Raw genomic sequence first — 16,867 nt, 5'->3', positions numbered from 1 at the left:
TGTAAAAAAGCATGACAAACACCATAATGATTTATGGATGTTATATTATAATGCAGGTTTGAAGTACACTATACAATCTTCAGTACCGTGAAATAAAGACTGGCTTAGTGGAGCTAAGCATCATACTTAATACTTTGCAAGGTTAAAGCAGCTATAGGTATAATTGATATTTTTGTAACTAGTATATCAAGGAGTTTCTTGTACTGATGAACCTTCAGACTTATCACCCGAATCCGCTCTCCTCAGCTTTATGGAGCTTTATATCGAGTTTCAGCTCATTGCTTAGCTGTCCAGCTGCAACTTTATTGTTCTGGTTCACTCTCACTGCCCTTATTGCGTTTTTTTACAGTGCAGCAGACAGCTGCTGATTTCAGTGGAAAAGCTCTAAAAATTCACTGTGCACTACTTTCTCAGTACTAAACAGACAGACACAGTTAGCCACCACAGTAGCTAGTGGACATGGAGCAGCATTTATCAACTAAACAACTAGAAATTTCCCACAGGAACTAGTATAGATCAGATGGTGAACATTGGTCTTCCATTTACCAGGTGGCCAAAAATATGGCTCTGAATGATAATGTTGCTACAGAAGGGCTGGATGTTTAAATCGGCACCCGCCATATCAAGTGAAAATGTGATGATATGTTAATATTGTGTTAGGAAGTGGCAGAAATGTGTTATTGCAGCTTTAAGCTGGCCCAATTCACCAACACCCATTAATGGGAAGATTAGTCATAAACAAGCTCTCTGATTTCGCGACAAAATGTCATAATGCCTTCATACAGTAGCCGTTTACAACAGTCTATATTAATGGTAATGAAAAATTTATGAATGAAGTTAATAATTATCTCTTATAAACAAGGACGTCATTGGACATGTCACCATTTCATCACCGAAATTCAAATTTGCGGAGCTACAGTAGGTGGAAGCAAGTCAAGTGAATCACTGAACATTACTGTTGCTTTACTGCTTTAGCCTGAACAGCATCACTATACAGTATCTACCTGCTAAGATTTTCTGTTGGATGAAAACAGCAATCAACCAACAAAATGATACCATTATATCATGCGGTTTCCTTTTTTTCCACATGAAATATTAACACCAAAATGACAGGTTGAACACGCAACAGTGTCTGTCTAATCTAGATGGTTCTGTGGCTAACATGCACCGAAACATGCACACATAAACATACCCTCATAAATATATATAGATATACACATACTACACATTTTTTACACATGAACAGATTTGCATATTTGCTTCGCATACATATAAACATGTAGAAGGGCACGCATGTTACAGTAGAAGGGCCTAACCAACACACCCACACGTCACCTTGGGAAGATAAAGACCCACAGATGAAGTATGGAGAAATCTACTGAAGTCAGGCCCCCTGTCAGCCAACAAATAGTCCCAGCCAGTGAGTGCTGGAGATTTCAAGCCAGGGTTCATCCAAGTTTACTGCCAAGTGGTAAGGGAATCGCGGTGGCACGCGCAGATCCATTTTAAACACAGTGATTTTTATCTGGAGATTGAATCTGGCTGCAGCATCTCCCCCAGCGGCTGTGTACTCGCCCAGAATAATGGATATAGTCTCATGGAAGCTTCAGCAAAAACACTATGCTCAATTACTCAAGCCCTCTTTATGGAATATGACGGTATCAGACACTACTCTCCGGTGAGGTACCTGTGTACCAGAGGACGCATTTGTCCAGCTGCGATTGACCTGACTCATCACACAACGTGTTTGGCTTTCAATTTCACAAACGCTAAGCTGCTGAATTGAGGATTTTATGATCAGTTGTGCAACGTTTTATCGTGATTTAATTAGCTTCGCCTGACTGGACGAATAATGTTTGGGTGGCCTCTGTTGAATTTTCTGCCGAATAGTTGTCTTGAATAAATATATGTATTTTGTTGTTTTTCAGACAGAGTTTGACTTTAAGTACTTTGCAGTGAGCTTTAAGAGATTAAAGTAATGCAGCTGACTTCATTTTTCAGTGTTTAGACTTCTCACCAGTAGATGGGAGAGATTAACAGTACAATAACAGTAAAAGTAAATACTGATTAGATGTCAACAAATTTCTCTTGTTTTGCTTTCTGCACAACTGAAATAGCTTTGGAGTTTCACATATAAATTAAATCAGTTCTGATTGCAAAAACATCATCATTGCCCAGTATTACATAAGCCCACAGATTGTCATGATTCATACTCAGTATGTCCACACCATGGGTTTCACTGTTGGCCTAAACATTTTTTGAAGGTGTCACCAAGTGAACAGTGTCGCACTGAGCTTGTTTCCTAACAGTGGATCCTTGTTTTGAAATAGCCTCCCAAGACCAATTACAGTGTCCCAGTCCAGACCTGTGTAGTAAAACCAGGCCAGAGGAGCTCTCTGGAGCAAGATGAGCTACGCATGAGGTCATGCTATTTTGGGGAGTTTTCTTGGAAGTTTCTGAATTGAAATTGGAAATTACTGCCAGTTTGAGTAACAGTGTATTTAGGACTTGTTATTCTATCAAGAAAGTAAACATCAGAAATCTCAGCAACATATTTAATCAGTATTTTAAAAGAAATCTCACCAGCCTCCAAAAATGACTGCATACAAAAAGCAAAAAGCAATCTCTGTTTTGTAAATGTTTTTCAGTGATTATACTGGGATGCCGTTCCATTTCGCCCACTATATCATCCGTAATAACCTTAAACCACTGACTAATATGGGCTATTTCTTTTAGCTTCCAAAAGCACAATTTGGCCCTGAATATGGGAGCAACAGCATTTCCCCCACATCCAACTCCAATTATGCTGCCCCACATCATTTTGAGAGAGCGGGCTTTGCCATAGTTGTCTTCATAGTGGTTCATGAAGCAAACTAACCTTGATAAATTGGCAAGGCTGTCAGCTTTGTCAGAGTGACAAGTTAAACTACTCCTACCTACACTACTTATAGTTGAGAGAAAGGTGAGATGCTACAGTATAGCAAAGATATCACATTGTTACATTTTGGTGAATAAAATGATCATCAGTGAGATAACAAAAGCAGTTTTTGATGTCAATCACATGTCAATGTGAAATGCCAATGTAAACTGTCCCAGGTTTATCAAATGTATATATCTTGCAAACAGTATGATGAGCCACTGAAGAATATACAATTTAATCATTACAATGAATAAGTTCATTTTATGTGATACACTCTTGTTGTGGACAGATTTTTTAAAATTTATTTCTTGATTAAAACACCTTTAATTAGAAGTCACTGCTCCCTGCATCTCAGATGAGGAAAAATGGTGTCTCATAACGTGTGTGGTCCCCCCACTTGTCTTCCTGCGGTAACTCTGACATATGAGCCTGCCACAGATTGAGATGGGTGGGGAGCATTCATGCTTTTATGAGTGTCATGATTTCTAATCTCGCTCGACCAATTACATTAACTGACAGCTCAGGGGACTCAAAGGAGCTGTTAAATTATGTTGAAATACCGGGTCTTTTCCCGAAACAGCCCTGTAGCTTGTTGTCTAATACTAGAAGAATATAAGTTTGTTATTCTTGGCATGTATTTCAGAAGTTTGTGTCAGAAGCAAAGTATAAAATTAGCAAAAGGAGCATCATTTTTTGTATAAGGTATGCACGTTTTTTTTTTTTATCTCTCAGTTTTGTGTGAAAGGGATTTGAAGAGCCAGCCAGATTAAAGAAAAAAACAAGGTGCCTGATTACTCACCATATTATGTTGTGTATGCACAGCACCACATGACTGATTACTACAGATTTCCTAGACCTTGACCGTCATTTTTCATCTGCAGAGCAAAATTCATAAGAATTGCACAAGCTGTTCTCCTTCAGCCGTGATCCAGGAGTTGATCACTTTCAATACTGAATACTCGCGTGCTAGCTGAGGATGACATGACTGGAGTAGTGATTATAGGAAAGTGTGACTGCTCCTCTGTGTCATTGCTGTGAGGTAGAGAGACAGTAGAGACATAATTTTCTCTAATTTCGTAGTTGGAATGAAAGGAACAGAAGTCACTTTGGCACAATTCTCCAAGCTTTTGTAGCAGGGTAGATGTCACCTCTAAAATACTGATAAGTTTGAAGTTTTGACAAGCTCAAAAAGCTCAAAGTGTATTCATTTTATTCTTCTTCTTGTCTTTCACATCAAACCCTCCGTTGTCTGATGGATATCTAAAATTGTGATTCTTATTGACCTGTACAGGTTAAACCCTTGTCCTTGACGAATAATACAGCATCTGGCTCTGCATTGTGAGAACAGGACTCCTTCCTCTCTCCTCCTCTCTCAGTGACAGCTATAGGCTCTTGGTCCCCTAGTGTAGGAAAATGAATCCACGCAAATGCTAAGAATATCAGAGGCCTGAAAAGGCAGTTACTTGTTGGATATAAAAAAAGATAGAAAGTCTGTTGTTCCTGTAAACTGCAGTTAGGAAACAGCATCTGTCATTAATGTTGAAACAGAAGCCACGGCTTTACAGATGTCTGACAAACACATTCTAGCTTTTGACAGCAGAACAATAGAAGTCAGCAGAGCAAAGCGTCAATGAACAGCAAATACACGTCTGCATCAGACTTCTCTCATTGTGGAGATGTAAAAGACTTTTCTGGCTCTCTGCAGAGAGTCATAACAGCCAAATAGGTCATGACATGTTTCTGTGTTAGCCAGCAGAACTTTGGAAATAGGAAAGACAAGAATTTAGGGTTGTGCTTTGTCGAGAGTTACAATCCAAAGAACTGTAGTTTGCGAGGCTGGGTTACTACAATTCTTAATGGGCAAAATGTGGAGCCACACATTATGAAGCCAACTGCCAACTGGCACCTGTCTGAAAAGCAATAAAAAAGGAGCTGTTACGTACAGTGCTTTTTTTCATTTAATTTTGTTCCTCCATATATCACAGCACCTGACATTGTCAGCACAAGAAAGGCCAGTGACTCCAATTCAGCATTCATCTGTGAGCTGAGAGGCTTGATAAACATGTTGCTTGTGGCACTCGTTGAAGGTGCACTACAGGGATACAGGCATTCACAGTTAAACATGATTTGTGTGGCCTGCAAGAGATAAAATTACATGTCAGGGTTGAATTGTTTACTGCGTACAGCAAACGTGTGCTGCAATATCTTTACTGTACAACTCTACTGTCAGTGATATCATGTGGCTGTGGATGCATGTTCTAGTTAAAAACTTAAACATTTATAGAGAGTCCTTAGAGTTGCCTCACAATTTGTGATTTATAGTGAGTAGGATTATGCTTTTAAATACTTAACAGTTTGCTGCTCTCTCAATGTGACGCCTGTCCACTTCTGGCTCTGCAGGTGTATCTGTGGACTTGTCATCTCTTGTCGTGACACTCCTTTTCTTTCTTTTTTTCTCTCTGTTTCTGATGTCCTTTGTCTAGTTCCCTGTGGTGGAGCGTTAACTGACCGCAGAGGCACTATCCTCTCTCCCGGATACCCAGAGCTGTACGCCAACTATCTCAACTGTGCCTGGAAAATCTCAGTTCCCGAGGGAGCTGGCATCCAAGTGAGATGCAAACCTAGTACTATCATGTTTGATGAGAGATAAAACAGTTCCTCTGGTGGATTACATTTTTACATACAGTGCAATATTAATTATACATACATTGAAGTAATTTTTCTGATGTTTTTTTTTTTTTTCTTTTGTATTTTCTGTATTTTTCATGTTCTCTCCTCTCTCTCAAATCTTTCAGATTCAAGTTGTGACCTTCGCCACTGAGCACAACTGGGACTCGCTGGATTTTTTTGATGGGGTTGATGGCAATGCTCCAAGGCTCGGTAGCTACTCAGGTAAATCTGATACAACTGAATTTTAGTTTTGAGCTCCCTCTTGAATTTCAGTCAAACATCACAGGGCCCCCAGCAGCAGACAGACGTGGTAATGGAACAGATGACATTTGGCATGTCCTTTGAGAATGCTGTCGAAAAACCAGTTAAAGAAGGCAGAGAAGGGGAAAAAAGCCCTTTTTCCTTCACACAGTGTTCCTGTATCTGCAGTGGAGATCTTCATAATCTTGCCCCTGTTTCAGACTGAAATTTGTACAAATGTAGTGTTGCCTTAGGGTGTAAACTAATGAAAATTGTGCACTTGCCACATGGTAACCTACTGGAATCAGGCCATCGTATTATTTTAGATGCTTAATCCTGGTGTAAGAGGGACTTGTGGCAAAATGACATCAGCCGAGTTTTATGAGACTACATGTCAAAATTCTCAAGTGGCACATTTTGGAACAAAACTCTTTACATATTGTAATAGCTCTACAGATCTCACTGTGCAGGGCAGCACGCAGCGTGAAAAGGGTGAAGCACTTTAATTGGCTAGAAATCAATTTTATTGAGGGCCAAAGTGATAAAGGTGATTGTGATTATATGTAAAAGTCGCCATGCAAATTGCAGAAGCCTTACGTCTGGGACCAAGAAAATCATACCACATACAGAATATTCGAGAGCAAATTCCTCCAGTCGCAGGGCTGTGCTCGTGTTCATGGATGTGATTTTATGATTCTGACTGAAGTTTTGAAGGAAGATTGTTCTGTATTTTCATGTTAAAATCCATGTTCAACAGAGGCAACAGGTGAGATCCTTGTTGTTGAATCATCACTGTTGTTTAAAAATCTTAAGTAGAGACATTAACAAATCTAATTTGTTATCACGTTTATGTTGAAATGTCCTCCCAAAATGTTATTGTGCTATTGTTTTAAAGTGATAATCTATCAGTATGGCATCATATTCTTGATCAAACGATCCAGACTTATGTCATTTGTTACATTTAAGAAAACTAAAGCAGAATTATAACCACATAAATGATTGGCTCCACTGCATATTATCTTAGTAAGATGCAGCATGTGTTCATATGTTGTCCACATGTTTCCTGATCTTCATTCGAGGTAGATCTAACCGTCCTCTGTATTTTGTATAATACAGGTACAACTATTCCCCAGCTGCTGAACAGCACATCCAACAACCTGTTCCTGACCTTCCAGTCTGACATAAGCGTGTCCGCCGCTGGCTTCCACTTGGAGTACACAGGTATGAGGAGAGATGGCTTGTCTGGCCGTCCGTCACTCAGTCTGTTGTCTGTTTGTGTGTGTCCATCTGCCACTGGCTTCCAGCTGCTGCACAGGGATGTAAGAAGTAAGAGGGACAGCTGGTCTGAGTGGCGCAGGAGGACAGAATGTAAGAGAGCGAGTAAAGTTTTTTATTCCTCAGTATATTATCTCATTCCCACTCTTAGCACCTGTTTCTCTGGCATTTTGTATTATATTTCCCAATAGTGTTGTTTTTTTTTAAATCCTGCCATAGCCTCAAGTTACTGGACGCACATCCTTTTCATTTAGTGACAACATTACGCTCTACTCTCAGTAGGCTGTTCACTTAGGGCATATTTGCTAAACATTTAAAATTTAAGAGGTGTAGCTAGCCCCAGTGGAAGATAAGCACAAGTCCTCCCAATCAAAAGTGAAGTGAAAAATAGGGTTGATGATCTGCAGGTGAAGCATGTAGCTCTTCTACAGAGCCTGTGCATATTCTCATATTCTCTCTACAGAGATCTAACAGTGGTAAGCACATTTTCCTGTATTTATATCTCAGGCCCTTTGTCTTTGTCTTTTTTTAATGTCAGGGTAATTTTACTCTACATTTGCATCAGCTGTATCCCATTCTTATGAATTAACTGCTGCAGAAATGCCTTGGGGGATCTTTCTCAGATTTGGCAAAAATGATCACTTGGACTCGAGGATGAATTGATTGGATGATGAATCGGTGGTCAAAGGTCATGGTCACTGTGATCTCACATCTGTCCCAATCTTGCATATCACACAACGTGATATATCAGGGATGCCCGGAGGGAATTTCAAGTCTGGCACAAACGCTCACTTGGACTCAAGTATGAACTGATAACAATTTGCCAGTCGAAGGTGAAAGCTCAGCATCACTGTGACCTCACAAAACACGTTTTTGGCCATAACCTAAGTTAATAAGACACAGATGTCTAATCCGAGAAATTGATGAAGTCATGACATTTTATATCCATTTGGTAAAAGGCTGAATTTGCTGTGACATCATAAAGTTCTGCTAAAGCTTTTTTCTGCCCATCATTCAATGCTGTAACTCAGAAACATAAGGGAAGATTGTGACCATATTTACTGCAGCTTGACTGGTTGACAGAGGCATTCAGCTTCAAGGTGGGAGTGATAATTCAAGTTGTTTGTTTTTTTGTCTCTAAGGCCAATATTTTAAGCAGTGTTCTCTGCCGCCTCCTCCTCCTTCTCCTCCTCCTCCTCCTCACATTTGTCTTTCTGCTAGTTTGTTACCTATCATTCACCAACACATTAAATCAATTTACAGAAAATATATGGCTGCGGGAGAGACCCACTGTCATATATTTTCACTGCCATACATCAATAGCAGCCAAAAATCGCGAAATGAGATTGGGAATTCGTAAGGTGAACATGAAGTCAGAGGATGTGGATTGGGGAAATAAGGAGTGCAGAATAAAAATCTATGTTAAGAGCTCAGCTAACTTATTCATCTTTGATATCCTATACACAATGGGAACTAAAGAACAACATATTTTTGAGTAAACTCAGTTCAAACCAACAGTCAGTTCCCACAGATGCGTTTCAAAACAGTAGTGGCATGAAAAAACATTGCTGCCACTGAACTTGGCCTTGCTGTCAGTCCACAAGCATCATACCGATGTTAAGAATGACTTCACAGTCATGTCTCGCGCAGTCAGTCCTTCATTTCCACAACACCCTCCTCTTGCTGGGAACGGCTCTGTAGCTGTGTCTCTCAGTGGGCTCTCTGCTTTCTGCACTGAACACCTCCCCCACCACCCCTACCTACTGCTGAGAATCACTTCAGTGCCATGTCTAACAGCCTGTTCTTTCTTCTACGACTGCCTTACATGTTGCCACTGCTGCCCTTGTAAACTGCATTTCCCTATGCTTAGTGTAAACCAGGCTCCAGTCAAACTCCTTTCTATTTTTTCGTCATGCTTTTCATTTCTCTTGGCTTGCCTTTCATATGGTTCCACTGTGTAACATTTGTGTGTGTGTGATCATGCTATGTTGATTCTTTATGGTACTGCTCATTAAGTATTTCCGCTTTTGTGGTCTGTTGTTTTCAATTATGTGATGTTCTAGTCTCCTGCTTACAGTACAGCAGAGTTCAGCTTCTGATTTATTTGGTCAAATTAAAACAATCCTCTCCTCTGTTCTCTAGCCAGTTGTATCGTTGTGTATTATTTTCAGCCTTTGGTCGGCTTGAACCACATTGCAGGTTTTAGCTGCAAATTAACGCTCTGAATGCTCAGCACAGTGAGAGGAAAAAGGCATGAGGGATTGATACAAACCCAGCAAGCCAACCATCCGTTTTAAAATGTTTCCTTTGGGTGATTGTTGCAGTCCATTGAGACAGTCATAAAAATCTTGTGTACCACCCATCACCACAGCGAACCGAGTGTTTAACCAGCTCTGCTAAGACAGACAGCATGCTACTGTTGAACATGAAATAGGTGCTTTTTCAGTGGCCATATGCTGGTTTGTATCCCAAATAAAGTCCCACACTGACCACATACTGTATATACATATTTATGGTTGGTGTGATGTGTGTATGTATTGTATACATACATATATATGAAGCATGAAGCCTGTGACCTGTAACATCACAGGTGACTGACTTCAGATGTTGGTCCTGGACGACCTCTTCCTCCGGACCTACTCTCAGACCTTGTGCAAATTACTTTTGTGCTGTGGTTGTCCAGATATCCAGTTGTGTTTTTTTCTAACTGCAAGTAATTACATATCAAGTGCACTCTTATGCAGACGAGCGGCTTACTCATACAACTTGACATTAGGACTGTTGTTGTAAAAGTGGATCACTGTGCATCATGGGCTTATCATGTACTCTCATAATGCATCAGACACAGCTCTTCTCGAGGGCACAAGGTCGTCCAGTAGCGTCTGCAGTCCCAGTTTCTCCGTTCTCTGATCTCTCTAAGTAATGTACAGACGTCTTTCCTGGTTAAATAGAGTGAGTCGTGGGTGATAAATATTGTGTTATTAAGCCCTGCTGGTAAGAAGTCTACTCGGTGTTAATACTGTAGATGTCTCTTACGCTCAGGAAGAACTTCAAGTGTCGAACAATATTATATAATCTGAAGCCTTTTGAAGCCTTACAGCTGTTGGATGTACATGTATGTATGTATATACATAAAAAATCATACATTTGGGGGATTTGAAATGATATACTGGATGAAGTGATATACTGCCCACTACTACTATATATGGTAATTGCAGTTTCCTGTAAGAGACAGATGTCCTAAAATTGACATGTTTCAGGTGTATCTGGTGTACTTCACTCAGAATGCAAACAGCAAATTAATGTAAATGACTGCTGTGATTTTTCTATCATACATGTATGTGTCTGTTAGCATGTTCTGTTGACCTGTATCTAGTCAATCACAGTAGTGCATGGTATAAAACGGTTCATATACACGTCAGTTTCAGAAACTGCTTACAGCAAACATCAGAATGGGAAAATGTGATCGTTACTTGGTTGGCATGATTGTTGGTGCCAGATGGACTAGTTTTAAACTTCTTATCTCCTGGGTTTTCTACACACAACACTCCAGAGTTAACAAAACAAAACAAAAAACACCAGTGACTGACAGCTCTACTGTATGAATGAAAACACCTTGTTGATGAGAGAGGTTAGAGGAGAATGATGCACCAGTAGGAGCTGACAAAAAGTTTACAGGAACTCAGATAACCACTGTACACAACCGTGGAGAGCAGAATAATATCTCAGGGTGAACAACACATGAAAACTTGAAGGGGATGGAAAACAACACAACAAGGTCACAAAGGGTCCCACTGCTGTCAGCCAAGAACAGAAATCTGTGGGTGTAAGTGGGTTCAGGCTCAATAACAGTGGACAGATGCAGATTAGAAAACTTGATGATGGGTGAGAATTTGGCATCAGCAGCATGAATCCTTGATTCTTTAATACCAATCGATCATTGTTTGATTTCCGCAGCCTATCTGAGTAATGTTGCTCAACTCAACTTTAAACTTTATTGTCCCCAAAGGGAAATTCATGTTGCAGAAGGGCAAAAAACCACAGAACATATAGAGCGCATCCACACAAACTCTACACAACATTGAACAACATTGAATGGCAGTACCCCAGAGGGCAAACTGGGAGCTGTTCCATACTGCTGTCTATGTGCATCCCTATATGGGCACATTTTACCTTTATTTTTAAATTATTTAGCAATTAACCATATTTTAATGACAGTGCATCATTTCAGAAAGCAAAAGTTAGCCAAAGCTGTTTTCATGAACATGACGAAGAGTTCAGTGAACCTCATTGACTTCCACAGTCACAAGATCTGAATTCAGTCGAACACCTTGGGGATGTAGTAGAACAGCAGATTCACAGCATGAATGTGCGGCTGACAAATCTGAAGTAATGATGTGATGCAATCATGCCAATATGGAGCAGACTCTTTCAGAAAGAGTTTTTTTTTTTTTCAAGCATCTTGTAGAAACCAGGCCATGAAGAACTGAGGCTGTTTTGAGAGCAGAGGGAGGCTCTACCCAGTATTAGTATGGGGTTCCTCCTTACACAGTGCTCTGCTCTGAGTGTAGTTCTCCCCAGAATAAAAAGAGGCTTCCTTCACTTCATTTATATTGTTTTTTTATTTAGTACAGATGGAAATTGAAGTATAAGATGTATTATTACATACATTTTATAAATTATTTAAGATCTGTACTGGGTTAGTCATAACCACCCACAGCCCATGAAGAAATATTGTATGTTTCATGAAATGTGCATGCATGTAGTTATTTATAGGTTCAATAGTATGTGTATCTTAATTATTTTGATCTTATTCAGCACCGTATCACACGTTGAAACACTGTGGGAGTTAATGTAGGTACAGAACCGTCTGTATTTTTACACACCAAACACTAGACTGTATGCCAGCCAGGTGCACAGCAGGTGTCCTCCAGATATTCACTTAGCTCAGAGGCAGCGCTCCTCCTGACCCGCTGCATTGAAGATGATGAAAGAAGCTGATGTGATTGATGGTTAATCGAATCCCTCACTGCAGTTATCCTTATTTTGATGCTGTCAATTAAAAGTGTGCATTACCGGTTGTCAGACTTTCTAGACTGCCTATTTAATTTAAAAAAATCACAGTCATATCAATGTTAAAGATCAAATGATAATAACTAGCATAAAGGGAATATTATAATGAAGGGATTTTTTGTGATTTTATTTTAATTATCTCAATTCACAATAGTTTGGTTATTAAAATACCTTCAGGTATTAATCAACTACGTCAGAAACTCTCATTAGGAAGCTGTTTGTTTTCCCCACCTTGAACTGTGTTGTTGATGGTGTACGTCAGCACTATGCTTTGCAAACCATCAGTTTGCTCTTTTATTTGTGTTCACCCTTACTTCTTTCCCTCCCACAGTGGTGGTGTGTGACCTGCATGTTTTAATCTGCATCAAACAATTGCAACTCACTTGGATTTATCAATTAGCTTGGGGCATTTTGTAGTCGTACTTTTTTATTTTCTGAGCACGAACTGTTTTCTTTACAGGTTCAATTTAAATTTCTTTGAAAGATTATTGAAATAATTAAATTTATGCTAATTCACATATTAAATTGAAAACATGAGAGGATAAAACTATCAGCCACACACGAGTAGCGTGCACACTTAAATAAAAACTGGTGAGAATTTTATTTGCTAGATACAATCAGCAAGGCATCTTGGTGAAAATATCAAGCAAATGCTGTCTTTAGTATATTGTTCCAAAGTGTTTCACTTGATTCATTGCCCACTGACATTTAAGGTCTTTTGCATGTGACATATGTATATGAATGTATATTCAGAGCATCCCGTGTTACTAAAGTTCACCAGTCATTTCCGCTCACTTGTACATCTCAGATTCTTATTTTCCATCTCTCGATGAAGAAAATGTGAATCCACTGCTTTATTAAAAATCTTACTCATTTCAGTGAACGCTTCAAGGGGAAGGTTGATTGTTCCCTACAGTAAGGACACATGATTATTTCATGAAACTGTTTAATTTATAGCTTCATTTCGCTTTGATATCAAACTTAGTTCATGGCAGCCTTACACTATAGCAGCAAACACTGCTTAATGAACTGCATGACCAGAGCTCCTTGAAATCCATAAAAAATTCAAAGTCATTTGAATTTATCAGAGATTTTTTTTTATTATTTAAACCTAAAATGACAAAGAATTTACCCAACCCACTTGTACAATAGCTCCTGTTTATTTGCTGTATCTGTGGTTGAGAATATTACTCAGCTCCCTGCTTTGCATCTCTTAGATTACTGTCTACTCCCACTCAAATACCCTCTAACTTCCACTGGATGCTGAGTGGAGTGGCCACTCCCGGGCTGCCTGTGAATTTTTCTGTACCCTGTGTGGCAATTTCTGCTGTGTTTAAATTCATCCACCCACCTGCTTGTTTGGACCTGCTAACACTCTGAGTGTGCTCGTGTGTGAGTGTTTGTACATTTTGTATGTATTTTTTCTTTTGAGGAGTAGTGTGAGTATGTGCCCACATAGGTGGCGATACATTAGTCTTCTTGTGCTGCTGTTTGTATATCCTCCTCCCCACTACTTCTCACCCTATAGTGGTGGCATATCATTAATATTGTTTCAAAAAACATAAAGAAAAACTTGTGTGTGACGTGTTTCTCAAGGTTTCTGCATTTGTTTTATCCCGTGTTAATGCTGGAGCTTTTCAGCAACACATTCAAAGCTTTAATAACGGAACTGTGAGATGGGTTCCTTCCTGCCTGCAAAATTAGATTTTTTTTGTGTATTCAGTTCAGTCACTTTAAGGACAAAAAAACTCAAACTTTTTTTTGCATTTTTTTTCTTTTTTTTCTGTGAAAGTGAATGCAGTTTAAATTTACCTCAAATACCCAACATTAATGTATCCCGAAGCTTGAACAATTGCTTTTATGCTAGAAAAACACACAATATCATGCTTCTCAGTACCTGGCAAGTGGCGATGTAATCACTAAGTTCCAATGGAGCTCAGTGCTTCTGTCAAACAATTCTTAAGGGATTGCTTTGTAATTTCACTGTGATTGCTTCAGATCACAGTCGGCAGGATTTTGTGATTACAGCCACCAGTAGAATAGCCTTGTGGCTTGTCCCAGTTTCTAAATGTGATGATGGAGGGGGGAGGGGTGGGACTCAATTATTATGCAATTACAAGCATATTAAAATGAGGCACTGTGTAATTACATGTTAAAACATTTGGTTTTAATTTAATTATTCCCTCCTCTCTGTAGGTATTGGGTGATTAAATGTAAATGATAACATTACATATGCAATGGATGTTCAACAATGGAACACTATCACGCGCTTGAAGAAGTTGCAGGTTTTGGTTGTGTCCATATTGTGCAGAAGAATGATCGCTGTCCACACTTGTGTGTTGTGACTCTGTCCTAAGCAATAGGTTTGGATTCGTGCCCAGAGCCGCAGTCTCCCAGTAATGGCCAGAAAGTGGGTGACCGCTACACTGTGGGTGACATGATCTCCTTCCAGTGTGATCAAGGCTTCTCTCTACAGGTAGGAGAAAGCATTCAGTTATAGTAGAGCATAAGTCTGGCAGCTCTGTTAGCTCTGTTATATGTATAAGTGAATCATGTCTGTGTGTCCGGAGTGACAGTTTCAAGGGAATATCGTAAAGGCAGCGCCACAAAATACTTTCTCCATGACATCTGTGTTTATGAGTGTAGTATGTGCAAGAAAGCCAGGTAACTGTCTGTGTGTATCTTGTGCATTTGTCTGAGTGTGTGTGTATACTTTGCTTGTGCACTTGTCTGCTTGGATGTTAGTACGAGTGCGTGCGCTCTTAAAAAGCAGCTTTAACTTCTTCCAATCCTCCCAGAGTAGATACTGTAGAGGTGGCGTTTTGAGCAAGGCCATGGGCAATGGATTGTGTTAACAGTCGCCTCACTAATCCCACACCAATTCTTCTTCCCGGGTCTGTGCATTCACTTCTTTTCTCATTCTCTGTGGACCAACCAGCAACCCCATACACACATCTTCAGGCTGAGTGTCTGTGTACAGAAATAGACTCCAGGCCATTGTGGGAACAATAGTATGAATCTTTTTAACTCAGGTATATTCTGTGTGTGTGTAGTTGGTACAAGTGTACATACGTACATACGTACATACCCATCTTGTGTAGATGTCTGTTCCAGTTTTGGTATTGGTGTAATTCTTGGCTAGACTATGCACATGTATTTGTGCTTTACAAGCTCCTTGGCTGCACAAAACTTGTAGGCTTGCACTGACACTTCAGTGCCTAATCGCGCTATGAATGTTTTACAGAGGATTAACCTAAAACATCCACCAATTTTAGGATGTTTGTCTTTTCTTGTTCTCTTAAGCTATAGCACATCTCTCTGTTGTCCGTCTCCAGGTAATACTCTTGCTGCCCAGTTAGCAGTGAGAGGTCTCTCACCTACTTTTGATACCATTAAATATTAACACACAAGACCTTGAGTAGAGGATTTTGGAAAATACAAAAATCTGACCCTAAACAAATTCCAGAGAACCACAAGACAGTAAAATGTGCTGCAATTCAGTTCGTCTCTTGATGTTCATTTTCTTTTCTTCTTTTCATTGCAAGATATTTCGGTGAATGTGTTGTTTTTGTTTGTTTTCCTCAACAGGGTAATGCATATATTACCTGCATGCCTGGTCCCGTCAGAAGATGGAATTACCCCGTACCTTTGTGTTTAGGTAATGTATTATTTTCTACTGTGTGACATTGGCAGAATACAGGATTTCAGTGAGGTGATATTGTGAACAACAAAAGCGCATTTGGCGCACTAAACAGAGACCAATTCTCTTTCTATTGTTTTTTTGCCGCTCACCTTTTCTCATTGACTTTTTCCTTGCTCATCCTTTCTTCTCTTTTTCATATTTCCCCCATGATAATACTTTAACTCAGCCACACAATAGATCAATGGCTTCACAGAGGACTTGTTATTGTATTATGGAAAGCAACAATTTCATTGTAGGATTTCAGAAGAGGGTGAATGTTGGACGTGGGGGGCTTGGTGTGAGGGGATTATGAATTTTCTCTTTACCCCTTTGCACCACCACAGTGTGTTGTTTGATTTTTGATACCCCGATGAGGGCCTCTAGCCTCCCCTGACACCTCTTCTGAAGTTGATTGCCACAATGATAGATTCCAGAGATCACTAAGGAAGTGCTTCACTTTCTGTTTTGACACCTCACTCCTCTGCTGCCCTCAATTACACTTGAACACAAACCCACACACGCACTGGTGCCAGCGCAACCTTACGGTTCATATAAACACACAGGCGAAAATAGACACTTTTACATGCAACCACACACACTCACTTTGCTCTTCATGTAAATGTTCTGTCCCTGTGGTTTTCACAGTTCACTGCAGACATAAATCCCAGCTTTACTGTTGACAGGCCTGTTCTTGAATGTGTGTGCTCGCTCGTTAGCTCAGCTCCTCGCTCGTCTGGAGTGCATATGCTGATCCCAACACCCCGGGATCTGTATTCACTTTGTTGCCGATAAACTCACATCAAAGTGGTTGCATGCCCCTGCAAAACAGCATAACATTCTCATAAGTGCTTCTCCTCTCCTCTTCGCTTTCATTTCATACATATTCACAAACAGGTCAAGCAGGTTTCCCCCCACCAGGAGAACAATTAAATCCCAAGATGGTTTTTTAAATTTTTTTCCCCCCATTCTGGCATTGTGTCGTAGTGCCCAAAGAAACAGCGGCAATT

At 39.9% G+C, this 16,867-nt stretch overlaps 1 protein-coding gene across 5 annotated transcripts in view; it reads left to right on the top strand.

Annotated features, from left to right (window-relative positions):
* LOC146972395 (CUB and sushi domain-containing protein 3-like) overlaps positions 1-16,867 on the top strand; it is a 223,172-nt gene that overhangs the window by 132,879 nt on the left and 73,426 nt on the right. For 3 of the 5 annotated variants that reach the window (XM_085802574.1, XM_085802572.1, XM_085802576.1), the window contains 5 exons: positions 5,404-5,528; positions 5,716-5,812; positions 6,947-7,051; positions 14,536-14,654; positions 15,767-15,836. In XM_085802574.1, coding sequence (XP_085658700.1) covers positions 5,404-5,528; positions 5,716-5,812; positions 6,947-7,051; positions 14,536-14,654; positions 15,767-15,836 — 516 coding nt within the window. The remainder of the gene's footprint in view (positions 1-5,403; positions 5,529-5,715; positions 5,813-6,946; positions 7,052-14,535; positions 14,655-15,766; positions 15,837-16,867) is intronic. The other 2 variants (XM_085802575.1, XM_085802573.1) reach the window with 1 other exon arrangement.

This window comes from Trachurus japonicus, chromosome 16 (genome assembly GCF_045865225.1).
Source record: "Trachurus japonicus isolate A0001 chromosome 16, Traja_1.0".
NCBI classification, from domain to species: Eukaryota; Metazoa; Chordata; class Actinopteri; order Carangiformes; family Carangidae; genus Trachurus; species Trachurus japonicus.
Note: the sequence above shows the minus strand (reverse complement) of the source record. Positions and strands in the feature narration are given on the sequence as shown.